General features: G+C 41.0%; 1 protein-coding gene and 1 long non-coding RNA gene across 3 annotated transcripts in view; one reads left to right on the plus strand and one right to left on the minus strand.

Annotated features, from left to right (window-relative positions):
• Positions 1-25,896, plus strand: part of LOC112988340 (uncharacterized) — a 99,401-nt gene that overhangs the window by 26,348 nt on the left and 47,157 nt on the right. Inside the window, exons 3-6 of the long non-coding RNA XR_010388914.1 lie at positions 8,142-8,255; positions 8,626-8,761; positions 11,775-11,811; positions 13,782-13,823. This is a non-coding gene — a long non-coding RNA (uncharacterized LOC112988340). The remainder of the gene's footprint in view (positions 1-8,141; positions 8,256-8,625; positions 8,762-11,774; positions 11,812-13,781; positions 13,824-25,896) is intronic.
• The window catches only part of DKK2 (dickkopf WNT signaling pathway inhibitor 2), a 47,791-nt gene continuing 35,027 nt past the window's right edge, over positions 13,133-25,896 (minus strand). Inside the window, exons 2-5 of one of the 2 annotated variants that reach the window (XR_003260504.2) lie at positions 18,409-18,559; positions 17,017-17,166; positions 16,173-16,473; positions 13,133-15,154 (exon numbers count right to left, since the gene is read on the minus strand). Coding sequence is in view for 1 of the 2 variants with exons in the window: in XM_026108718.2 (XP_025964503.2) it covers positions 16,223-16,473; positions 17,017-17,166; positions 18,409-18,559 (552 nt within the window). In the remaining variant the exon portion in view is untranslated. Of the gene's footprint in view, positions 16,474-17,016; positions 17,167-18,408; positions 18,560-25,896 lie in introns of both variants that reach the window. The other variant, XM_026108718.2, reaches the window with a different exon arrangement.

The raw sequence follows: 25,896 nt of genomic DNA on the forward strand, positions 1-25,896 counted from the left end.
TATGGGATGAGGATAAACAATACACTGGGGGACTCATTATTTGTCTTCCAGATGCAGGGGGTGAAGAAAGTATGGATGTAACTGTGTGCCTCATAATACTCATATGCTGATGGCCATGATCCAGGCCCTGACTAATGGTTTTGAAATGCTGAGGACAGAAGTTAAACAGGCATCTAGAGCCAGGACCCCGCTAGGGAACCCCTGATTAGCACACAGAGGGCGAAAAGCAAGGGAAGCGCTGAAACTTGAAACCAGGCCAAGAGCATAAAACCCACAGGGCTTGTGGCTATTGCAGGTAATAACAAAGGGACTGTGTCCATGTGAGGGTAAAAGAGACCGTCCAAGGAAGGATAAATCAAGACACTGGAAGACTGGGAAAGCAGATTGAAGGGACTGGCAGGAGAGGGCTCTGCTACATGTTTTAGTAATGACTTGGGCATGGCACGGTGGCTGAGTAATGGATCTGCGCTGAGATTTGCCGATACAGGCGCCGTGGTCGTTGCTGCAGGGGAACGTGTAGAAGAGCGATGGCCGGTGCAAATGGAAGACCTGAAAAGCCATAAGTGCGTTTTCAGAAATTTAATGGGTAAGAACATTACAAAACCTGGCAAACACTGTTGGGAGTTAATTTTGTATCTTTATCGAAGGAAATTTCCCAGGTTTCCAGAATGTTGTGCTCTTCTCATACTGTCTAATTTTTCATTATGCATCTTTCTTTTTTTAACTTATAAGCAACTGAACGTAAATCAAAGATCTGTCCAACAATCTGGCAAATTCTGCTGTGGGGGACAAAAGCTCTGTTGCATTCTAATGATCTTTACCCCACAGAGCTCTAAAAAATAGGTTATTTTTAAGTTTCTGTAGTAGAAGTGTATGTGGATGAGCGCATCCCTGGCACAGCTGAGATCATCTGCTGTATTGCTATAATAATGTTACAAAGACTATCTAGATCTTGGTGTAACTATTCATTTTAAACGCTTCTGAGCATTGCAATTTGGGAGTTTGGGACAAATGGAAATCTGTGTTGTCTTCTGTTTTCTCGGGTTGTAAGAAAGTAAATATTGCAGCTGTACTTTCCAAGTAGAAGAAACTTTAGAAATAGAAGCATCTGATTAGGCCACGAGTGAAGACTTCTAGCCCGTGCTAGTATAGAAATCTGTCCCAGTTAAGTCAAATGACTGATCCAATGTTTCTACATGGCGAGACCGTGGTACTTTCTATTGGAATTCAGCTTGAGAAAGTGTCTCATCACAGTCAAACGCCCTTGGAGAGGAAGTTTCCCTGCTTTTCTTCTTGCAGAGATTTCGCTGTTGGTGTTATTTATGAGAGACCAACCAAAGCCAGGCCTGATCTGCTGGACAGTGTACAAATGATACAGTAAGAGACAATTTCCCTGCCTTGAAGAGAGATTATATACATAGACAAAATGGAAAGGAAAGGGAAAGGGGTAGAACATAGCGATCAATGTTGTGATGATAAATGACATGTTAATTCTACATTTTTGGCAGGGGAATATTACTTAGGGGATTAGATAGAAGGAAAAGGGGAGATTTGTGGGAAACAGAGCAGGCAAGGAGAGGAAGATAAGAAGGGCAGATGTGGAGTAAAGCAGAGGTGAAGGGACTTTGAGATGAGACTGGAACAACTTGGATCAAGCAGCCAATTGTCAAGGGCAGTTTAAGTCCAGTCAGAATCGAGAAAAATCTTTTTGCTATTGGCAGTCCCTGGTTTAGTTTTTTACAGCTGCTCTGCTGGCTTCAGTGTCTGGCTGTTGCCTCCTTGCAGCTTCTTTTCCAAAGCTTGTGTGGCTAAAGTCGGAGGAGAAATCCTCTGCGGGTCCCACATTGCCTCGGCAACGGGTTGTCCGAGTGCCTGGCTCTGGCACGCTGAAGGGCAGGGAAAGGGCTGGCTGCACCTGGGCTCCTTATGCTCCTTTTTCCTCAGGACAGGAGTCCTTGAGAAGCTGTTCTGATAGCTTGTGTGCCTTGCTTTTAAGTATATGGCAAGCATCTTGCACTTGAGTAAGCAGCGTGGCGTGGCATGGCATGCAGGATTTATGAGCGTTACAAAAGGAAATGGACTGTATGTCTGTTAATGATATGACAGGTACAAGTGTCACAACAACAGCATAGCTAATGTAAATGTCACAAGAAGAATATACTTAATGAAAACTTTTGAAAAGTTTAACTAAAGGGACAGGGGGAAAAGAAGGTAAGAGGTCAGCCTCTCTGAAAAGCTCACTTCTGATAAGTCCTCAGACGTTTCAGTCAAATGACAGATCAAAAGTGCCTGATATTTCAGGACTAAGCACTTCTGCATACATATCCCCAGCTGAAGTGTTTTGTCTCTGCCAAACATTTATTGTGTAGAAAAGAATACAGGGAAGTTTATTTTTCTAGAATTGTAATTTGAAATAGATTGTTGCAGTCATCTTACTGTGATCTCATTCAGATTCAAGATGAATTCAGTTTACTGTTCTATTGGAAGAAGTAGAGTAGAGGTCTAGCCCGTGACATTTCATGTGCAAGCTCTAATTCATTTAACTGTTTAAGAATTTTTTGATAAGTTCAAAATACAGATATTATTAGATTCTTATATCTGTATTCTTAGGTTTTAGCTAAGAACATGCCTTGCCTGAAAGCTTCTAAATACTGTAAAAATCTCTCCTTATCCTCCCTGTTGTCTAATATATTCCAGAAATTTTTAAATATATTGAAGTGGCCATCATGCCCTTCACCAGCCAGAACTGATTCCAAAATAATGTTTCACGCTTTGCGTCATTACAGATTTTTGAAACTTTCCTTTGGTTTTCCTAGGTCAGATACATTTGAAAAAGACAATGATGTGTGTTCTGAAGGGTGAAAATGTTGCAAGTATGGCCATACTTCTGTGTTAGAAAGATGATGTCAATGTTTGACAACGTTCAAAACAGTTGAAAGTTGTTTTGATGATGTAGGAACATGTCCTTAAGACCTCTCCTTGAAGAAGGAAATAATGAGGGAATAATGCTTTTTAATAGAAGTGAATAAAAAAGGAAAGTGATTTCTTGTTTTTGTTCAGTGGAAAGAGTGGTATAAATAGGAGTATGATGGTATGGCTGATTGAAAAACAAAATACAAAAGTTAATTCTACATGATATTCTTATCCCAAGAGGTAGGTAAATTGCCTCAGGAAATGAAATGAACTGTAGATTTTGTCCCTCTGTATGTGTCTAGTATTTTTAGGATTATTTTGAAGAAGGGTGAAAGTAATAGACATATGGCTTGGCTGCAAACGGTAAGGGACACTTCCAAATGAACTCTGTTACTGAATCTGTGAATCTGAATCGGTGACCTTGCAGCGCTCTGATGCAAGGGTCTGCTAAATGGACTTAAAGAAGGAAAGTTCTGTAAACTCAAGAGTATGTAAAGGATAATATACAAGAGTTTAGTCTCACGTTACTGCCCCAGCATGGCTTGGTCCAGCATTTGTCCTGGAGCTCTGGACTCTGTCAGCATATACCAGAAAATGACAAAAGCCTGTAGGCAGATGCAGTCCAACTTCCTCGAGGAAACACCTGAAAGGTCCTTCCATCATGAGGGCAGTGTTCCCAGCTCACGAATCTAAACATCCCTTCCGTCTTCACTTGAAAATCAACTGAACACCAGGAGGAAAACTGTCCTGAGGCAAAGCAACTCGCCAAAAATTAAGGATAAAGCAAATTCAAGTAGAAAGATCCCGAAAGTTTATCCTAAGCAGAAATCTTGCCCCTTAAAGGGAAGGAATGAAGTGGTAGTTCTGGGAGACTTCACTATTTGTAGTGGGCTGGTGTTCAGTAGCATAAGAAGGGAGAGGGGAGGGCTGCTTTTTCTGAGCAAAAGCATGACAGTCATATGCAAAAGATGTTTCTGTGTCTGATTTCCCAGGTTATGCTCCAAAGCAATGTAGTATTCACTGAATTTTTATGGGTGGCAAGTATTGGCTTCTTTGAGACCTCAATATATTTGCTATAATTTAATGAGTTCCCATATTATGAAGCGTACTTGTACCAATTTCTGTTTTCTGAGCTGGTAGATGAATGGCTCTTAATAAACATGTAGATCAGCCTGGCTTGAAGGGCACCAAATAGGTGTCATGTCATAGATTAATAGCTGTCATGGCGTAGGATAGTAAGGCCCTGTGTGCCCAGCGGGCTTGGGCAGGACTGAGACCCGTCTGCATTTGACACGGTTGCAGTTGCCTCTTTGACTGGTGAGACACGTGCCTGGTTTCTACTAAATGTTGCAAGCATTCGCTCTTCTTCCCCCAGGAGGAGGCAACGGGGTCTGTTGGACTGAATGTCTGAGCTTATTCATCACATCTCCTTGCGGGCTGTGTTGCCTTGGCTGTTAGTGAAATCACTCTGCTTTTCCAAGTGGGACGTGTTGCGCTCTGGAGCACCTGATCAGGGTCTTGGTAAGCATTGGAGTGCAAAGCTGGTTCCCTTCGCACGGAGACCACTCGCTGTGCGCCTTGCCTTCAGCAAGCTATGCCACCTTGCTCAGTGTGACCTGGCTTGAGCTGCAGGCCGTGGTCACAGCGTAAGCCAACGCACTGGTGCACAACCAGCTCCTTGGAGAGCCTACTTGTCAGGAGGAGAGGAGGAATGCATCTCTCCAGCTTATTTCCACGTTGGGCCTCCTTATAGCAAAACGAGGATTGCCAGTTGGACCAGAGCTGATCTGTGCTGGGAACTCTATTTCTCCGGGATTAGATCCAAGACCACCAACCACCGTGTGCGCAGAGCGTTTTACCATCACATCATCAGAATGAGCTGGAGGCCCTTTGCTCGCGGCTGGCCTCGGACCAGGGTGCTTCAGGTGAAAGGTCAGGGATTTTAAAATTACCTTGACAAAATGCCCTGTTCTTTCCCCCTTCCTAATTAATAGGCCTGTCTAGACCCTTTCCACAATCAACTCCTCCACCTTCTTAGCTGGCCAAAGCCTCCACCTGTCCTCGCTCCCTTCTCGCAGGCTGTTTTTAATTCACAGCCCTGCAGTCTCCGTTCCGTAGGCCTGGGCTTGGGTTGCTGCCTTTTCCAGGCAATGGATAAAAAAAAGAGATTGAAAAATGATTCCAGCATATGACTGTCACGCATCATTTATTTAGGCAAGGAAAAAAAAAAAAAAAAAAAAAAAAGAAGCTGACTGGAAGGTCCATCTACTGCTTGTTTGCCTTGTCTATCTGGGAAATGGAATTTAAATTACCGCATCGCTTTAGGAAGAGCTTGTAATCCCAGTATACTGAAGTCATCTGTTTTTCATGGGATGGGAACAGCAGATAATAAGAGTTTCTGCAGTAAACATGATGTCAAGTATGATGGCAAGATGTACTTTAAAGTATTGTTGTTATAGGTGGAAACGTACAGCCACAGAAGCAGCAGGTCTACCTTTCTGAGAGAAGACACTGAAGGCCTGTCATCAGCTTGCTTGCATTTGCGGGGTGCATTCCTACCAAGATACTCACAGCTTGAGTCATATTCTCACTGAGAAGAAGGGAAAACTTTCCAGAGCCCGTAGCGGGCTCACTTTTACCAAGAGTGTGAGATTTTTCACTATTGTTTTAGCACAGTATTTTCTTAGCCTCTTTTTGATCTGCATACTCCTAAAAAAAATGTTGCTGGGAAACTGCTGACCCTTCTGTTAAAAACTTCAACTTGCTGACAACGGGCTTGGGCTTTTTAGCTTTTGTCAACCGCTGAACAAAGCTCTCCAAACGTGGGGGTTTCGCGGACCACAAGTTTAATCTGTTGTAGTGTGAGGCAGGGTGGAGCCGTGTTCTCGTTTTGTTTTAAGAATCATTAGCAGAATGATCCCATCTGATGCTTGTGTTTCCAATTATGTATGGTAGTAAAAACAGTAAAGATAATAGAGCCCCAGTTGTGAAGTAGGATGCTGTTGTGCTAAGTGCTGTACCAATGCAGAACAAGTCAGTGCCAGCACCAAAGAGTTTACATTTTAAGTATAGGCAGATGGCTAGAGACAGACAGGCCGAGGGGGGAGAAGGGGTAAACAAAAACAAAAGGACAATGCTGGTGGTTTAACTGCTGTCAAAGATGCCTGTGGGTGTCCTGGTTGCTCACAGGGAGTCCCGTCCAAAAACGAAGGGTTCATGAGAGTGAAAACTCTGGTTGAAAATTTAATGAGCGCTCGGTGGGGGCTGGCATCGCCCGCCCGCGAGCAGGAGCTAGCGCGAGGCAGAAGGGCTGGGGAGGGCGCGGGAGGCCTCACGGGGACGGACGGCTTTCTGTGCCCTGCGTGAGGAACAGGACAAGTACCGGGCGCGATGAGAGGCACTTTGCGAAGGGCTCACTGGCGGGGTGCAAAAAACTACGCTGTGCTCGGGGTAGCTATGTGAAGCTTCAGTTAGGAATAGGGATCCTGCTCAGTCCTTGCTCTCTGGCTCTAGTTCTTCAAATAGTGCTCTTAGGCAGTAGTTGTTGACCTGCTCTTCTCTTCCTGTCTTCCATATGCTGCTTAAATCCCTCCCTTCTGTGCACCAAGGATACAACTCATCTGCCCTAGCTTCAGCCAGCTAAAAGTTATAGGTCTGTTGTAAACTCACGGTCTGGGCTCTCCCTTTAATCAGTGGCAAAACAGAGACAAGCAGCAGACAGACCTCTGCAGGAGCAGTTTCTAACATAAGTGGGTGAATTATTTTCTCAAAATATCTTGTCTAGATGACTAATTTCGTCAAGATGTCTAACTTTCAGACAGTTCAAATTAGCCAAAAGGAATCCTGGGCCAGGTCTTTAACTAAATCCCTCATTAAGTACCGGTACATTTGTGAGGCATTAAAAATAACATCTTTAAAAATGTAGTAAAGCTTCAGATTCCTAGAGATACCCAAAACTGCTATTTCAAGAGAGAATGTATTTTCTGCTTCTTGTACCAAATAGAAGAAGGAGAGTTACACTCCATTTCCCATTGCCAAGGCTGCTTTTATAAGCCTTGGAAATTATTTCTGTGTTGCAAACCTAGACAGGGAGAACCAGAGCCTACAGCTCTCAACACAACCTGAGGACATTTTATAAATGTTAAGGTTGCAAGGTTTTTTTGAGTTTTTTTTTTTTTTTTGGGGGGGGGGGCAGGGGTAAAGAAGGTGCAGCACAGAGAATGAACATTTTTTAGTAGAAAATGTATTTTTATCTAGAGCTGACAAAACATTTAATTCCACAATCAAAAACATCTTCTATTGCTAAATGGAAAGAGTGAAAGAAAAAAAATTTAAAACATCTTTTGCACAGGTTTTCTCACCAGCTCTAGTTCTGATGAGCTTTAAACTACAGCATTTATCTGAGTGTCTCCACAGATGCTAATCTGAATGTCAACAATGCTGATATGAGCGTTTAACTGCTAATCATTTCAGCATTTAACATGCATGTCCCAAAACCCCAAACTGTCTCACTGATTTCCCTAGATGCCCGCAGTCTCAAATGTCCTCAGTACAGCTGTCAAAAAACTCCTGGTACCTCTCTTCAGCTATTCTTTAATGCTAATATGTGCTTTCAGCAGAAAGTACCATGACACAAAGATTGTTGAGAAGATTGAAAAATGAGTGGTTTGCAGTGTAAAGTACCTTGATGAGGGGAAAATAGTAGGTACTAGATGTCTCTTACCTCTGGCAGAAAAACATCCAGATAAAAACCAATGGGGAAAAGCCAGATGCATGTAAATGGTGAACAAGCCATCTCCTCCCTCTTTTCTGGGTGACTTCAAATTGAGATGACTTTGAGGAGAATATTATTTGAGCTCATGCACAAAGCGTGCTTTAGTAAAATATTTATTACTGTTTAAAATGCATAACTGGGTGAAATATAGCAGCGTATCATGCACAGGAGTAACATGATGACCTAATGTTTCTTCATGACATGAAGATCTCTTAAGTTCTTCGATTAGGTTACCTTTTCTCAACCTTTCATTATTTTACAGCATTTCATCATCATCTTCATAACTATTTTCTTTCTAAAACAGCTAGTGAACATCCTCCCCAAGCCCAAATGTCCTCATCATGAATCTCTTTTCCTGCAACTGTTTTCCACTCCTATGGTATTCTTACTGCTGCTCTCCAGATTCTTCCCAACTCTGCAGTGAGCATTTTCTGGTTTTGCTCTTATTTTTCAGGAGAGCTGACCTGTGCTACATGGTGACACACGGACATTTGACAACATTACAGAAGGTCTGTGCCTCAGCTGTTCCCATCGACTTCTACAGGACGTTCTGTCTATCGGATCTTTGGTAAATCAGGCTCTATGTACCCAAAATGTCTATGTTTCAGACAGGTATTTTATGAAATATTCAGACTGTACTGAACCAAACAGGAATTTTAACATTTATCTCAACCTGTTCCAAAGTTCATCTCACATTCCCTTGACAGTTGGTCTACTTAATTTGTCAATGATCAATAGGTAATAGAAACAACTAATCAATACTGCTTTCTTCTACATTTTCTGCAGTTACTTTGGTTAAAATTCCTGAAAGATTCTGAAAATTCTAGCAGTCTGAATTATTAAAAATGGGGGGGAGGGCAAAAAAGCGACTTGGTAGCTAAACATGTAAATTAGTTTTGAACAGCTGGGTGAAAAACATCTTCCTATGTCGTTTCTAGGACATGTAAAATTACTGTAACGACACTTGCATATTCCAGCTGAGGATCTCAGTAAATACAAGATTGGTCAGTTATAAACAAACTTCTTTGCTCAGAGAGAGGAAGAGAATGCAAGGGAAGATGATGGTTATTAAAGGTAAGAAGTAATTTAAATAATTCAGTTTTCTGTTAAAATGTTCGTATGCAAAGCAAGATTTCTTCATATGAGCAGTTTCCTGTTTGCTTATTCAAAGAAATGGTTTCACCAACAGTGATAATGACCCTCAGTACAGAAATTATATGACCACAAGCTCAAATCTATCGTCTTGTGATGGGAAGTGCCCGTTTCTAACTGCTTATTTTCAAGAAATAATTATCATAACACAAACATGGTGAAATTCTATTACTGTAAATGCTGAAAGATGTACAGTAGTAGAATGTGTACCTTGGTGACAATTTTATAGTCTTGGTGTCACGCAAATATTTAGTTGAGTTGTATTAAAGTGTTTATGTATTTTTTAGTTTGAATCATTAAGGTAGTCACTGTTGAAACAATACAAGACAAGTGCTAGATGATTGCACTCAGTCAGTGGATAATTTTTAGTCTTTAGTGTTAAACCTTAGAGAGAAACTTTCTTTGATTTCTTTTGCTTTTTGAAGACGCACCACAGCTCTGTGCATTGCGTAATATGGTACATAATTGCAATTGTATAATGATACTTTTCTACAAGAGGTTTTAATAAATGAATCTCAAAATGTTTGAAAGCTGGTATTTGAATAAGCAGAGAATTCTGGATTCTGCTCTGAAGTGATCAAACCTTTTGAGTATAGGTTTTGAGCTACAAATTTCATGAAAACAGGCTCTGTAATGGGCATTATTGTTCTAAGATTCTGCTCATTGTCAGGCTGGAAATACTATGAGGATTGTATTTGGCATTTCCACATCTGACTGTGCTAGAAGTCCAGAGGTGCAGAGAAATCAAAAAGAATCTGACAAATCCATAGGTTATGGTACACGGAGGTCCTACTGGACTCTGTGGTAGCAGAGGGGAGGCCTTTGATTTTCTGCCTAGCTGCACTGTGGAAATAGGTAGGATAGGGCACACACTAGTCCTCGCAATTTTATGCCAGCACAAACTGAAAAACATTTAATATTTATAGTTATCCAGACAAATTTCTAATGGAGATCGTTTTTGACTTGCGGACTATTTCTCATATAAACACTGATCTCCACACAGATTAGAAGGAAGCTCCAGGATAAACAGCCCTAGCTTCCAAGTAATTCTAAAATTTTAATAGCTTAATCCAACAGTACCTCAAATTTAATATGATATTGACACTTAACAGTGTGCTGCGTTGAGAAAGACAGTATCACCCTCTTTTGAAGATATCTCAATAGAACAGGCGATCTTTAAGAGCACGTACATACAGATTTTTTTCGCCATCCGTTGTTCTAGGGAATTATTGCTATAAACAACCATAACTGCTCAGACAATGGGACAGGGATGTTCACCCAATCATTCTGAGGTGGAATTTTGTAAAGCTTTATGCAGTTATTGGAGTCATTAACATGGCGCAACCCAAAATACCTGGCAAATTGCTTCCAGAACTACATTATTCATTATTTTGTGTGTGTGTGTGTGTGTGTGTGTGTGTGTATACATATACATATATATTACATAGTTTTTAACTGCTTCATTAAAAATTTCAGTCATTCAGTTAAGGAAAAAAGTAGTGTCTCTGAGCTCTAGGCTTACAACTGTATTGAATTATTGCACGATCATTAGTTGATTAAAAAAAATTTGCAAATAATCTACAAAAATTTGCAAAAAATTAAAAATCCCTTGTGCAAACTATTGAGTGAATATCGATGAATGATATACCTATTCTCAGAAATCAGGAACAGTTTATAAGGAATAGCTTATAAGGAATAGAAAACAGGAATACCCATGCCGTAGCAATCAGACAGGTATGCTTTCCTAATTTGCTGACTACTGTTTGACCAACTTTGGTAACGGCAGTGGAGAGTTACCGTATGAGTCCTGCCAAGGACTCAAAGACTAAGGTGTGTGTCAGAAAGTCTTTCTGTGTTATTTATGTGTTCCTTCCTACTCTTTTTTTCTTTTTAGGAAAATGCTATTTAGAAACAGAAAAATGCCCGTGCTTTTTAAAATACTGATTTCCTCTAAAGGATTATTTCCTCTGCTTCAGGAGGTTGGCTTGCAGCAAGCCACCTCTAAATCAAGCCGGTACTCTAAAATAACAGAGTTCATTGGCAACAGACATTTGTAAATAAGTAATTGACCCTCATGCTATAACAATAAGCAGTTCCAAAAAATCCCAGGGAGCTGCCAGAATAAACAAGTTTGCAATGCTGTGTATCCATCATGGTCAGTCAGATCAGTGGTGCTCAGCATACTAGCTCTGGGACCAGCTGGAGTTCTGCAACAGCCGGCCCCTGCCTTCTTCTTTTCCGCCCTTCTCCGCAATCTTCCAGTAGGATCCTTAGTCCTGGGCGGACTGCTAGCTATGCTATAGTGCTGTTGGCTGCAGTTGTCGGGGGGGGGGGGGGGGGCATAGGTTTAACACCGATTTGGGGTTTTTGAGAGACCAGAAGCACTCATTCAGGCCTCCCTCTTTTGGGTGAGCGCTCCAAGGGTAACGTTTGGGAACGGCACAGACCATGGGCTCCCTTGCTCAGTCTCAGTTAATCAGGTGGGGTATAGCAAAAACAATACATCGGGGTTTCACAGTAGCATCTCTGTCCTTTGTAATTAAGTTTTGCAGTAGACCATTCCCCCCCTTTCCCCCCCATCCCCCATTTCAAGCTTCTTTTTCTCTGCTTTCTTCTTAATGCGTGCACTACTGCCTTAAGCAGGTCTGTAGCAGTAAGGTAAGAAGGGCCACAGCAGACCTTTGCCCCATTTCAGCAACTGGCAATAGGCATACTAAAGCTGAAGGCAAAACGACTGAGCATAAGGTAAGAATGGGCAAAGGCTCTCTGTTGAACTGTAAGCACACTTAGTTAGCAGTGGACGTGTTAAACACTGTATTAGACGACAAGGTGCCTGAGCAGAAAGTTTCTGTTAACTCAGTTTTAAGTAACATCTAATGATTTAAATGCGGGAGCACAGACCTCTAGACTAATGCTGGTCTTCTGTCTACTGCAGACTCTGAAAGATGCCATATGTCAGACTGATGGGCCAGGTAAGAGACTATAACTTTTTTTTATTAGTGTGAGTTAAAAACAAATTAAAATAGTTTTATTAATGATGGCTGTGTGTGGAGTGAGAGTGTCCAAAGCAACACTAACTGTATTCACTTTTCCTGGAACTACAGATGAGGTTGTTTGTTTTTCATTGTGGACAGTTATTTTCAGAACACATAGCTAAGATTTTTATTTTTTAATGCAGTCTTTTCTTCTACATAATTCTCTTAGAGATTAGTCAAATTTTTTGGAGGCTAGAGGCTAGTTCTCAAGACTCCTAAAAGCCTTGTAGTCATCCATCCCAGAGGCATGGCTTAAGAGTATTTGCTGCACAAGTTTCTGCTGGCTTTGACCTTGTGCATATCTTGTTTTAAAAATTTCATTTTTAAAATGGATTTCCTAAAAGGGAAGAAGACTTGAAAGGATGAAAAATACAGATTTGCTTTGATAAATTTAATTTTTCATTTGGAAGTGAGGATACAGGCCTCTAAAGCTGAAACAGAGAGCAGGTGTGTTGGTGACCACCTCTTCACCCCCCCCCCCCCCCCCACACACACACACACCCCAGTTTCTGCCCAAGAAGGGTCATAGTTTTTGCATTGAGACAAAGAGCAGAAAAGTCAGAAAATGCAGTAGATGACAGATAAGATTCCAGTGAACTGTGTTTTAGGTGTCTGGTACTGGCTGCAGGCTATTGAAAATGTAGTTATACAAGTAAGGGCATACATCTATTTTAATTGCTTTCATTAAAAAAAAATGTTTAAAATCATAAATACTAGGGGTAGCAAAAAACATAAACAGGACAAAGCAAATAGTATAGTAATAGATACACATCCATATATACTGTAAAGCAAATATATGCTGTTATAGAGTAGAAAGCCATTATTTTTATGAAAAGTGGTAAGTATTTCCAAAGAGATGTTGCACTGCTGAGTCTATTCCAGGTTAATAGCAAGAGTATTTTAATTGCTTAGCAATCTCTTTAGTACTTCTGCAATGACAGCAGATTTCTGACATGTCACTGAGCCCCCCCCCAAAAAAATCACTTCTTTGATGAATGAAACAGTGAGTAAAAGCAGTTATCCCCAAATTTAGCTGTTCTTTACCTTCAAATATTCACAAACTAATGTATATTTCTCCAAAATACTGAGTGGTGTCTATACAATCAAACTTCAGGCTTGTGAACTGCTTGCATGCTATTCAGTTCAGCTACATTGCTTAGTATTTGTGGTGCGTAAAGAATTGTCTGTAGGGTTTTTTTTCCAGAGTAAATCTCTGAAGACTTTGGCAGGCTCAAGCCCTGTTGAAGTCATTGGGAGCTGAAGTGCTCACAAATTTATTAGTGTCATTTAAAAGTGTTACACTCTTCAAAAAGGACTACACACCAAATATTGTAAATAATGGTAGCAAAACCTTTTCATTTTGTACAAACACTTGTGCTAAGGGGGGGCCCTTCCATTCTCCAACTGCGCATCTGTTTGGGCAGAGGCTTCCCAGAAGCAAGCAACGAACACACTGAGACCGTTGCTCAATAACCACAAATGTTATTTTGCAATATTCATCGAGATCTGCATGGGTTTTATTGGGATCAGAACTCAGCTGTTTTTATTAGCAATTTCTAGTGGTAATAGGTTCAGTTGTAACAAAATGCCATGCAATTTAAATACTAGCTTTGCCAAGTGTTGCGCATCCAGGGAATGTGTCCCAATTTCTTTCTTATTTAAGTTACTAGACTGAACATTATGCATCCAGCTGTGTTATTTTCAAAACTTATTCTTGAAAGCTTGGATGTAAATTCTCCCAAGAGATGCAAAGAGATAGTTGCCACTTAAGTCAGCTTTGTAGAAATGACACATAGAGATTTTTGAGATGAGCTTCATGTGTTTTTACCAAAACTCAGCTTACATAGTTCTTTGAAACACAAGTATGATCTTGTACAACTAAAGTATATGTGTGTTTTTTTCCATAGATGTGCATATCCTTCCAGGAAAAACTTACTCTTAAGCAGCAGGTAAGAAATATGGGTAAAATATTTAGGGAGGAATAGGAAGCAACATTTAATATATTTAATCTTATTATACATTTTTCTACATTAAAGTAAACAGGCTGCAAATATATTCTGCTACAAAGCTTTTTGTAAGAAATATCTCTATAAGAAAATACATCTTGTTAAACATTTCCTGTAAATAAATTATCCCAAATAACTAAGCTTTGTGAGAGGAGAAGGCAGGTAGGCTGAGGACAGGAAGAGCTAAAAATTGCTGAGAGGCCATTTCTGCAACCCTTCCACCCACCTGCTCACGCTGGGTATCATTTACTTGAATGCACAGTCCCAATGAAGACAATCAAGCTACTCTGCTGAGTATGTACTGTATCAGTGTAAATAACACTTGCAGAATTGACTCCTGTGGGTTTTTTTGTTTGTTTGTTTGAAGTATCTTGAGTTATGCTATTTCTGAGCCTTATTCCTGCTTCAGTTACTCTGGAAAAGCTCCTGTGAAATAACCAGAGTTGCACCGATAGGACTCTGAGATTAAAGTCTGACTGAGACCATTAAAGAATAGAGGACCCGCTCTGAGCAGTCCCTTTAAAACAGTAAAAACCAATTCCAATAGGGAAGAAGGCTTGTGAATTTCTCTTATTTAGACTCCTATGAAAGGTAAAGCCAGTATAGCTCAGGTCCGTGTTCTACTTAGGAAATCTAAGTCAGGTGGTATATAAAACCTATAGTTTTAAAACAACCACTGATGGAAACATATATCAGGGGGAAAAGGTGTCTTAGGTATGGGTGATCTGGCCTTAAAAACTACATACTGCTGTACCCAGCTCGCTCAGAGCTGATTAAACAGAAAAGTCTCTTGTATTACAAAACATGAAAATGGGTAATTATAAATGAGTAATTATAGGTTAGCAGGAGGTCAGTCATAGAATCAGACTTCTTTAAAGAAATAGCAATCTGTTTACCAATGTCTGTACAAAGGAGTATTTGCAAATAAGTAAAGTGAAAAAAATTTTAGAAGACCTGTGTGAGAAGTCAAAGGATGGAGACTGTCCTTTTTTTTTTTTTTTTTTTAAATCAGTACATGAACAACGTAGATTCGTTAACTGTTTCGTAGTCAATGTAATTCCATCATTCCTGGCAGAATAGCCCAGTCTGAGAAGGGACCAAGTTCAGGTTGCATACATGCTGGAGGCTAGTACACTGAGACATCACAGGATGTTTATGCCAAGTCGTTTGTGGTTGTACTGTCTTCTTGCATCCTTTTGTGCAGGAGAGGAGGTGCTCACAAGAGCCAGCGCCTCTTTCTTTGCTGCCTCTAAGGGACAAATCCATTTATGCTTCTGTGAAGTGCAATCATATTTGGCAGTATCAGCAAACGCTAGCCAATTGCTACTATTAGAAAGTAAAACTTCTGAGTTTGTAGCAGTACAGTCTAAACCCCCCAATGGGTGCCTACATCACCTGTTACAACAGCAACAGTGGTACAACTTTATAGCTCTTCAAGTATTTCATCAACACTCCACTCTCTCTTTTGGAAATATCTATAATGCAAGTATGTTTTGACAAAGAAAGTATATTTAGGACTAATGAGCAACTGCCTGTATATAATTCTGGATTCAGCATTCGCATATTTGCCTCATCTGTTCAAGCCAATGTATGCTAGCAGTAAACCAAGACAAATACAAGCGATTAAGTGCCATACTATGACATTGAACTACATAAAGCATTTCAGTTTACCTATATATAGGAAACAAAACCCTGTTTAAATGCTCCTGATTAGAGAAACGGCTGCTCTCTTGAAATCAGGAGATGGCAACTTTTCATCTCTTCCATGAGGGCCTGCAAAATTTAGCACTCTTGTCCTGCAGGAGTGCTCTCTTGCTGAAGTATCAGCCCTGAACAACAAAGGTGTGTGGACATTCACAGTAACTTTATTTCCATCTCTCACACCTGCAATGTGTAGTATTTTAGTAACCGATAATGTGTTGACAGACAAGTCTTCCTGGCAAGCACTGCTTCATTTGGGAGTACAATGTAGCAATGTATATAATTTATTGAGCAGTCATTGCCATGCTGGAAACACACCGCAGCCCTAACACTGAACCCCTGAAACATCACGGGACAACACTGCAAGGTAAGTGGCACTAATTTCCACTGTACTTGTTTGCATACTAGCATTTCCCACAAACTGCTGACATTATTTACAGAAGAGCTGCATAATGAGAAAACTTCAGCTGCACTTGCATTTACCACAGGCTTGAAAAGAAATGCATTTGGTGTGACTTCTACTCCTACCTAATTGTTACTTTAGCATTCTGTTTTCATTTGCAGTCCTCATTTCCCACCATGCTGTAATACCTGAAATACATAAAACCGCAGTCACTTAGTAACATCTTCCCAAACCTCATTCAGATTTTCTGACACACGTGAAGTCTTGATTTAGAAGAGGAGGTTGCATCCTTCCATACTTTGCAAGACAGCCCTTTAGCACAGTCACATCGTTGGAAGATCTCCAGTCCATGGGAGCCTTTCTTGCGCTGTTTGGTGCATACCTCTCCCTGATGCAATACAGGCTTGCAGATTTTGGTCCAGAAATGGCGAGCACAGCAGTGTCCCTCAATACAATCCGATGACCGTAGGCAGGGGTCTCCTTCGTGTCCTAAAAAGAGCAACCAAACTATTTCAGCTCATGGGAAAGAGTGAAAGCACAGATTCAGTGCAAAGGGATGCAAATGAAGCTCAGAAAAAACAGAGATGACATGCCCATCTGTAGCTATTTGAAGGACGTAAACGCAATGGAAGAGATGAATGTAGGAAGGTTCAAGAGGGAAACTGATAAGACCTGCCATAAGACTTAATAAGAAGCATTTCAGTTACAGGTTTGTAAGTAAAACGACAAGTGCATAACTACATGATTGCTACAAGGGGAGGATGGGTGTAATTTTGCACAATTGAAAAATAAATTTTCACTCCACCTTTACTACAGAAAAGAAAGCAAACACTAGTCCAAGCACAGGAATTGTTGGCAGATGTTACACCAGTTTTGAGCCATGCTCTGAACTCTCAAGATGGATTCATGAGCATGGCCATTCACAACCTCCCTAAATTCCCATGAAATTACTGTGTATTTCTGGTTTGCATTGCTGTATCTTGGCTTCATAACATGAAGGAACAAAGCAGTATACTGCAAAGATGATCTTACCTTTTATGTGCGACAGCTTGGACTGCGGCCTCCCTAAATTTTGCCATCCCAAATCCTTGCTAGCGTAATGACCATTCTTCTTGTTGCGTGGCCCTTCTAGAGCAGGGATGTGAGGTGTGAGGATGCTTTCAGTTACTGGTATGCAAATACCTGCAAGGAAAAGTCAGTCAGTCATAGATTTGAACAAGAGGAAAAGCAGCTGAAAGGCACACTCAGATGAGGATGGGGACCATGAAAGTGCGAGGGTGCTGGACTCAGCCCTCAGGTCCTCTCATTTCTAATTACAGCTCGGTCACTGATCCCAGGCACCTAACTGCACCATAACTGTGCTTCTCCTCAGATTCCCTGTTGTGCTGCTTTTAAAGTCTAAGCAGCTGGAGACTGCCTCTGAAATGTCCTGCTCCAGTCTCCACATGCGACTTCCTTATACAGTATGGGAATACAAACAGTAAGGTTATAAATCGCCAAGGAGTGATTTCAGTAGTTCACGGATTCATTAAGTCTCTTTTGCTTCCTGAAAAATATGGGTTCTCTGTGGTCTATCAGCAGATCAAACAACATTTAATGTAGTGCTTGAAAAGATACGTGATTTCAGTTGGTGACATCAGATGCTTCCCAGTCCCAACAGAAGAGGAAATCTAGTGGTACATATGACTTAGACAGTAATACACTTAAAGAAAATGAAGTGGGAAAATGTGTTAAAGATACACAAGAAAATACTACCTACAGTGCAAGACACTGGAGTAGTTTAAACCATAATTTCATGTATTCAGACATGGAATTACTTCAGGGAGGAAAAGGAGGAGGAGGGGGGAACAGGGGAACACAAGAGATTCAATAGCCTTTCACCTGGCATGGCTGTCAGATTCTGACTTCTGCGGGACCGTTGCAGCTCTTTCTCTCTTTTCCCCCTCTTTTCTCTCCTCGCCTTCCGTCCCCTCCCATCCCGTGCCAAGTATGGCACCCCCAATCCTGTATTAATACACTCATGAATCCAGTCAGTCTGATTTTACTCTCAAATGGCTTTTATTTCTGTTTGGCTAGGTCAGCATACAGCTGCCTGTTTTCAGCTACATACAGACATACAGTCTAAAATGGAGTCACAGATTAGACTGCTTTCCTATGCAGTTTTGAAAACCAGGCTTTATCTTCTTCTAGGAGTGTAAGTTCATCCAGAATCTTTTCTGCTTCAAGGAAAAAGTGCCAGGACAGGTGACACATATAGCTAATACTGTTTTCAGTATTTGAATGGTTTTTCACTTGATTTAGAAAAGGAAGTACAGTCACCCAGGAATAAATACCTTTGCTAAGAACATACAGAGAAATAAATGTATTTTCAGTAATATTAAATTGCTCATTTTACGGAGAGAAAGCAAGAAAAGGCTGAAGTACCGTTATTGCAGCGATTCCCAGGGCAGCACATGCCATCTCTGTGGCAACGCTTCTTCCTCCTCCTGCATATCATGCACGCAGATGTTGCTTGATGAGGACTGTGACAGTATCGCCCAACTTCACATTCTTTATCGTTGGTGCAAGGATAGGCCTGGTGGGTAAAAGGAAAGGTTTACAGTGAAGCGGTCCTTTGTACACAGCACATTTCTAAGAAACCAAACAAAGAAAACCTACAGGTGAGAGACCATTCATTGGGGCCAGGAGATGCAGGTAGGAATGCCTCACAGCACTTCCGAGCCAGCAGATAACAGTAACTTTAGCCAGCCCTGATGCCATAGAGCAGCCCTTAGGCTCAAGTTGCTGGCAAAGCTGTATCAGCCTAAAGAATCAGGGAGATAAAACCATGAGAGAGGTGGTTGTATCTATCTTTCCTTGCCTCAAACATATTTTGGCACAAGAGAACTTGTATTTTTGTGGACTCCAAGATATGTAGGCCTCTGGTTCACAGTCGAGAGCTTAAAAGTATGAAGTGAAGAACAAACGGAGGCAGAAAACTTTTCGCAGTCCATAAAAAGTCCTGAAACACACTCTGCAATAGGTAGCATTTAAATTTGCGTCCGAACTCCAAGCAGGCCTTTTTCTTTGAGAGCTGTCGAACACATTGATGGATAGTAAGTTCTGGTCATATAGTGAACGTTTATACCATATTGCTACAAGCTCCTTTGCAGTTGCGCCCCACTGACCTGCACCAGTTGGACTCTCTGAAAGCAACCAAACATCACTGATCAGCAGTTCCCCTGAATAACTTTTACTTCACTTACGGCCTTAGCATAATTTGCCACCTGCTAAGCAACATTCCCATGATATGTGGCACAGAGCATAGTGTACAGCGCAAACTCTCTTGCTTATTTACTCCCTGCAAGCAAAGAGACACTTGTACAGTTCTCCTATATTAATCAAAACCAGCATTATCTTACAGGAAAACCAACTTTAAAAAAAAAGGGGGTGGGGGGATTGGTGAAAACACTATACTCTCCCCTAAGGGGAGATTAAGAGAAGTTCATTCTTTAAAGACAACAAGACATGATGGTTTGGAGCAACATAATGACACGGCCATATTCCAGGATCCTTTTGCTGACTCCCACAGAGTTACAACCATGTTCCCTGTCTGCATCTAATTTTAGTGCCTACTAAATTAATCATAGATTTTTTCCATTCCTCAAAATTATACTTGAGGAATTTGTTTAGATAAAAAGATGAAAATAAATTTAGAGTGCTCTCTGGAAAATGTTGTTTACACTTTCTCAACTAATTTTATCCAGCAATTTTAATGAATCAAAGCATTGCTTTTACTGTTTTCAAAGCAACTCTTAAAATTATTTGCTTACCACAAACAAAAGCTCAATTGACTAATTTTCAATTTAGAATGATTAGTTTTTTAGTATCTTAAAAATCAAGCCTTGATTATATTGTTCTCAGAAAAGAAAAGCTTTGAGTTGAGAATCTGTTATAAAAATGTTGTTCTGGATGAAGAACTTGTTTCTTTTTTGTGCCATTCTGTTGAGAACTGCAGAAGAAACAAGAGACCTGATAATAAAAACAAGCAATCTCAACTTCCTTCTCAATCATCCAAGAAAGGCAGATCTTTTAGGTAGGAGCAGTGATAAGAGAAAAATGCAAACACTCACCTGTGTGGTACTCTTAAGGAATAAGTGTATTCTGGCACATCAGAACTAGATGAACTGCTCTCCCTCAACCTCACCACTGCTTTCACTCATTCTTTATAGCAAGAAATAATTAATAATGAGTAACAAAATATAATTATAAAGGGTAAGTTTCCTCTGACTTAAATGGGACCTCACTCAACTAGATACCTTGCAACAGAGAAAAGGACTTTATATAGACTTGTACATAGTTATACTGAGGGGAATGCAAATAAAAAACAGATGAACTAGCTAAAACCTGGAGATGAAGGCAGCTTAGACCCTTGTCTGTCATCAAGACCTTCACAAGCACATCTTTTTTTCCCAATATGGGCATGTGGTATACACCTGCAACTCGTCAGAAAAAGCCTACCTGCAGTTTTCTTTCAGTCCTGCAAATAGCTTAAGAAGAAGAGTTCTCTGATCCAGAGTGGTGCTAATGAATGCACTCACATACCACATGTAATCTCCATTTTATTTTTGGCTTTTTAGGCTGAATGATATTTAAAAGATACTTAAGATATGCACCTAATCGCCAACTCTCACCTCTGTCTCTAAAAATGAAAGTAGCAAAAGACTTTTTGACATTAAAAATCACCAAGGCAAGCGACATAACTCAGCCTCTAGTCCTACCCTAGAGCCCCATCCCAAATAGAGATGATGCTTTTGAAATGCAAAAATAAGCCAAAACATTCAGCTACTTCAGACAAATGACTGCAGCATATCCACAACTCAGGCTGTCTTGTGTGTAGCTCTGACAAGAACTGGCAAATCCGTGTGAAACCTCAAAAGACCACAGCTACCAGCCAGCTACATGAAAAGCCTCTTGTGAATACCTGATGCCATCAATTGCCTTGATGTTTCTTCTAAAACCACCATCCACTTGATACCCTAGTTACCAATCACAGGCAGCTTGAAGCAAAAATGTATATATATCCTTCTATCTGTCTCTGAGTCACAAGATATTCATTGGAATAACTCCTGCCTCCAGCAAAGTAATTTTATCTCTACACCGTGTTCAGTATTAAAACAGAAAAAAGAAAAAAAAAAAGGTTAGTGTTTACATAGCTTCAGCTAACAGAAGGGGAAAAAAATATATAAGTACATGATGTCCTGATGTCAGCAGTAGCTGACCCAATCTCTCTCTCTCTCTCTCTCTATATATATATATACACACACATACTTTAAAATACAGGATAAAGAAGACATGCATATAAAAATGTATGCTATCCACATAATAAATAAGGCTAGACTGTATTTCCTAGCGATTGGCTATGCATGACTTAAGGTGTTCAGAACCTCCTGCACCACGGAGTGCCTAAAACACAGTCTTTACGTTTAGAGAATTGCAGAGAACATCTCCTACATACAACATACAGATACAAATCAGTCCCAGATGGATAAGGAAAAAGCAAGCTGTAAATCAGCCTCTACTTCCCCAGCAACAATAACCAGTTCTACAAGGCAAATCATCCTTTCACATTCTTCAGCTATATGTATCACTGTCTGGTCGTAAATCTCTATCCACTAAACACAGCTTTGGTATTATGGGAAACCAGATGAAATTGAGATAAAATATGTAGCACTCCCTGAAGCTGCATTTAAGCAATCTTATTTAATTTTTTCACCCCCACATTACAGGCCATCAGATCACTAGTAGCATGGAGTAAACTAGCTTTGCCCATGATAATGAGCTGCATTTGCAGACTGTGTTGTCCAGTTCCAAGCATTGTTTGCTGAGCGCTTTTCTCTCAAGTCATTCCATTCTGTGGATTGTGAGGGCCCAAAAAATGTACAGCAAAAATGTATTTGATTTTATGCAATATTGGAAGATTCAAACTAGATATTTAAATAAGCGTTGGGCATTCTATGCCATGGTGTTCCCTGGGTCAGTCCACCAAGACTAACCTTTGCCAGTCAAGTCACAGAAACATGTAAATGTTAACTTTTTTTGAGCGAGAGAGAATATGACTCTCCATTCCTACCCTTCCTGAATTTATACTCAGAATGCCAAGAGCGTTTCTATAAAATACTCAAGGAAAATGATGAAGACACTAAGGAGGAAAGTTGTTGTTGGTGGGGTTTTTTTGTTTTTGTTTTTTAAGTAGTTGAACAAGTCCTTCTGGACTACTACTGGGTCTTTCACCTTGCCTTAACTTTGCAGACTAAGGAGGGGACCAACTGTTTAATGGCTAAGTCACTCACTTGATTTTAGCAGTGCACAGGCATAAGGTTTTATTTCTAGCTTTGTCAACCCCTGTTGGCAGAGGAGATCTATGCAGCACTTTTTTTTTTATGGCTTTCTGGATATTTTTGCTGGAGTGATTTACTCTCTTGCATATTTTGTATGATACTCTGAACCAAGGAGTCGCACCGCAGGCTGGAATACCAAGCAGACCATCATGCTATGGAGTCAATCAGCCCAAATCTCTCTGCCTGGCACTATAAAACACAGTGCAGAAGCACGCCAGCAGGGCAATGAGAAAGATGCTCTAATGCGCTGTAGAGTGAATAATCTGATGGCAGGCACACTTTACTGAGCGGTGGCAGATAAGGGTTTAAACTTCAGCTTCACCTCAAGCAGATGCTTGAAGACCATACTCCCAGCCAGTATCTCAGTCACTCGGCTTTCATTTACTCGTATTATGATGTCTCTCTTGATTTTATGTTGGAGCTGCTCCACACTCTACTAGCTAACTCTGCCAGAGGGAAGCAGAAAGAGCAACCGGCATTTTTACCTTAGCTGTGTCAGCACTCATCCAGCACATGCAGTCCTAGCCACTAGTTCAGTTGCTCTGATGATCTTTGTTACAGTCGCCTGCACCTAAGCCGTCACGGTGGGACACAGAGGAGCATCGCTGCTAGCTGAGCCCCCAGGCTGACGTGGTGTTCCCTCACCTCCTTGCTTTTGCCCCCAGAAGAGTCCTCCCACCGGCTGGCTTGCCAGAAGGCCAAGCTGAGCATACAGCTTGCTGCAGCAGCCCTCTGCAAGCACGCTAGGAGGTGAGCTCTGGCCCGCTCTTTGCCCTCAGCTGACAGCAGCTGCTTCTCCTGCCTCTTCCCTCTCATCCCACCCAGTTGTTCAGAGGAATTACGTGCTGATTTTACATTCTCCATCAGGATTCCTTCTCTCTTTGCATAAAGGATTAATCTATGGCCTGTAAAAGCTAAGGTTATGGGACTCCCTCACATAAGGCCTCCCAGAATTAATTATACACCACACACACCAGCAGGAGATTAAGCAACTGCTTGGGGCTGCCTTGCACTAGTTCTGTCATGTAGCTACTGGGCACCAACAGTCTCTTCAGCTTATATCCTGGTTTCTAATGCTCCAGAAGAATGATGGCAACAGCCAAAGGTGACACAAGTGTCATCAGTTCCCATGTCTCTCCTTTGCTTTGCATTAGCTGAGCAGGCCACACTGCTCACAATAAAAAAAAGAATTGAACCATAACACATTGAGGGATACCCAAACCTACATACCGTAGCCTACCGCCCATTAGAGAAGCTCAGCACCACCAGACATATGCTATACATGCTACCTGCCTTCCGCTGGCTCATGCAGCAGAGACCAGCTACAATGAAAAAGAAAGAATTCCATACTGGCCATACTGACTAAAGTAATTTTAAGAAAATGCAGGTTTTTTTTACATGCCAGGCAAGCAAGCATGCCTCAGGCTGTTTCTCCTTCAGCAGATTACCTATTTTTCCTATCCTGTTGGAGCACTTCCAGTTGCAACAACACTGCAAAGTACTAAGTAACACCTATACAAAAGGAATTCAGCAAATGGTAAGAAGTCAGGTTGTTCCCAGCACTGTCAGAAGGCCTCAAGTAATTGCTCCTTCACAGCCACAAGAAGGATCACAGAGAAGAAAAAAACATCACTGATGGACAGCATCACAGATTAGAAGAGTATTTTCCTTTACAAAATGTGAAGGAACACTACTCCAGACTCTACTACCAGTCTCTTACCAAATCTTGGAAAAGTTGATTAATAAAAATTCACAATTCCTACATATGAGTGAGAGAAACTGGACATCACACCCTATTTGGCTGGGTTCAAACAAGGTCCCTGCACCCAAAAAGAAAGCATCAACAACAGAACATCTAGATTAATGCTTAGATGGCCAGTAGCTCCCATGGCAATTTGTATAAAGAATTGACGGGAGGGACCACCTAAAATGCGAGTCCTCACATACAACAGGAGTAACAGGTCTACACTTACTAAGTCAACTGTTTCACTGCCCTTTCAACCTTACAAGCACATTTCATATTGCAAAGCTGAATCTGCAAGAAAAGGAGCACATGAGAGGTTGCTTAACCTGTGCAGGTCGCTTAATGTTTCACAGCTACCAGGCCCAATGAAGCAACCAACTGCCTCGACCATGGTGAGAGCTTCTACTTCCATCCTGCTGTGGACAGGACAGATCTGTCTTTCTGAGAAAGGAGTTGGTTCCCATAGAGCAAACATATGAAATAGCCACAGGGGTGCCAGGTCTGTTTTTGCTCTTCTCTCTCTCTGAAGAATTAGTTAATCCAAAGTAAAAGCATGCCAACAAATTAGGAAATGCAAACATACGCTTTAACCAAATAGCCCAATGTCAAGAATAATTACAAAGAATGCAAGTCATTGTTTGACTCCTCAGTTGGGCCTGATGCTGAGCTGGGACCTCAAAATTGTTTTGGTCTTTAGCAGAGCAACATTGATAGGACAGCTGAATGCAACGTGTGGCCTGTAGAGCTAGATGACTGTATCACACATGGGATTTCTCCTGCTTGCCTCTTTTGGAGATAGAACGAAGATCCTCTCTGTGAAGCTCAATGAGAAGCCCTAACGTGACCTCGCAGGACAGAGACTGTTGCAGCAATGGGTGTAAGAGCCCTTCATTCAGTACCACATGAATTAGACAAAACAAAGCAAACAAAAAGAAAAAAAGGCAAAGTTGCTTTTTCTTTAACTGTTCCTGAAAAGATGCTGCTTTTTTCCTGCAAGGTAGTTAAAAGGTTAGACCAATTTCTCATAGTTTCCCAAATGTTTTCAGACAAACCCATGGCTAACTGACAGATTTTGCCTAGCTTTGTTTTAGCTGCTAAGTAAACATGTAAAATAAGATGTGAATGGGAAATGACTATCATTTACTACTATTTTGTTTTTAATCCCAAATGAGAAAAGAGCTTATCAGGAGCCATCTGGAGCAATGCAGTTTTCCCACAGCACTGCTGATGTTGCTTTTTTCTATTCTTAGCTCAACACAAGCACAGATGATAGCGAGGGCTCTCACTGTGTGCAAGCAGAAAGCCCTAGTTAATTTATCCCACGGAGGAAATCATGCTGTGCTCCCAAACAGCTCCAGACAGGGATTCTGTCTCAGCCTGATCTCATCAGAAACTCTCAACTCTCAGCGACTGCTGCAGCACAGACCCTTCCTGAAAGCAAAACTCTCAGTAGTTACAACGAAGCAGATATATTCCATTCCGCTGCCATGTCAAGCTTAACAATTTAAAATTTTCTTACTGAGCCTCCTCCTTGTTAAAATAATACATCTCTGACCCACTTCACTGCCAGACTTGGTGAGAAAAGCATCATTTTCTGCCACTAGATTAGGCACAGGTACTTTCTTCTAGCAATAACTTACCTTTAGCTCTTCAACTTAAAACACTACAGCTGTTCATGAGGTCAGATTTGCAGAGTCACATAGCGCTACATTGTGGATACGTATATTGTAACCTCCAAAGAATATGCCTCTAAAATGTGTGGCTAATGGCCCCAGAAGCCTGCATTAT

Source organism: Dromaius novaehollandiae, chromosome 4 (assembly GCF_036370855.1).
Source record: "Dromaius novaehollandiae isolate bDroNov1 chromosome 4, bDroNov1.hap1, whole genome shotgun sequence".
In the NCBI taxonomy this organism is placed as follows: Eukaryota; Metazoa; Chordata; class Aves; order Casuariiformes; family Dromaiidae; genus Dromaius; species Dromaius novaehollandiae.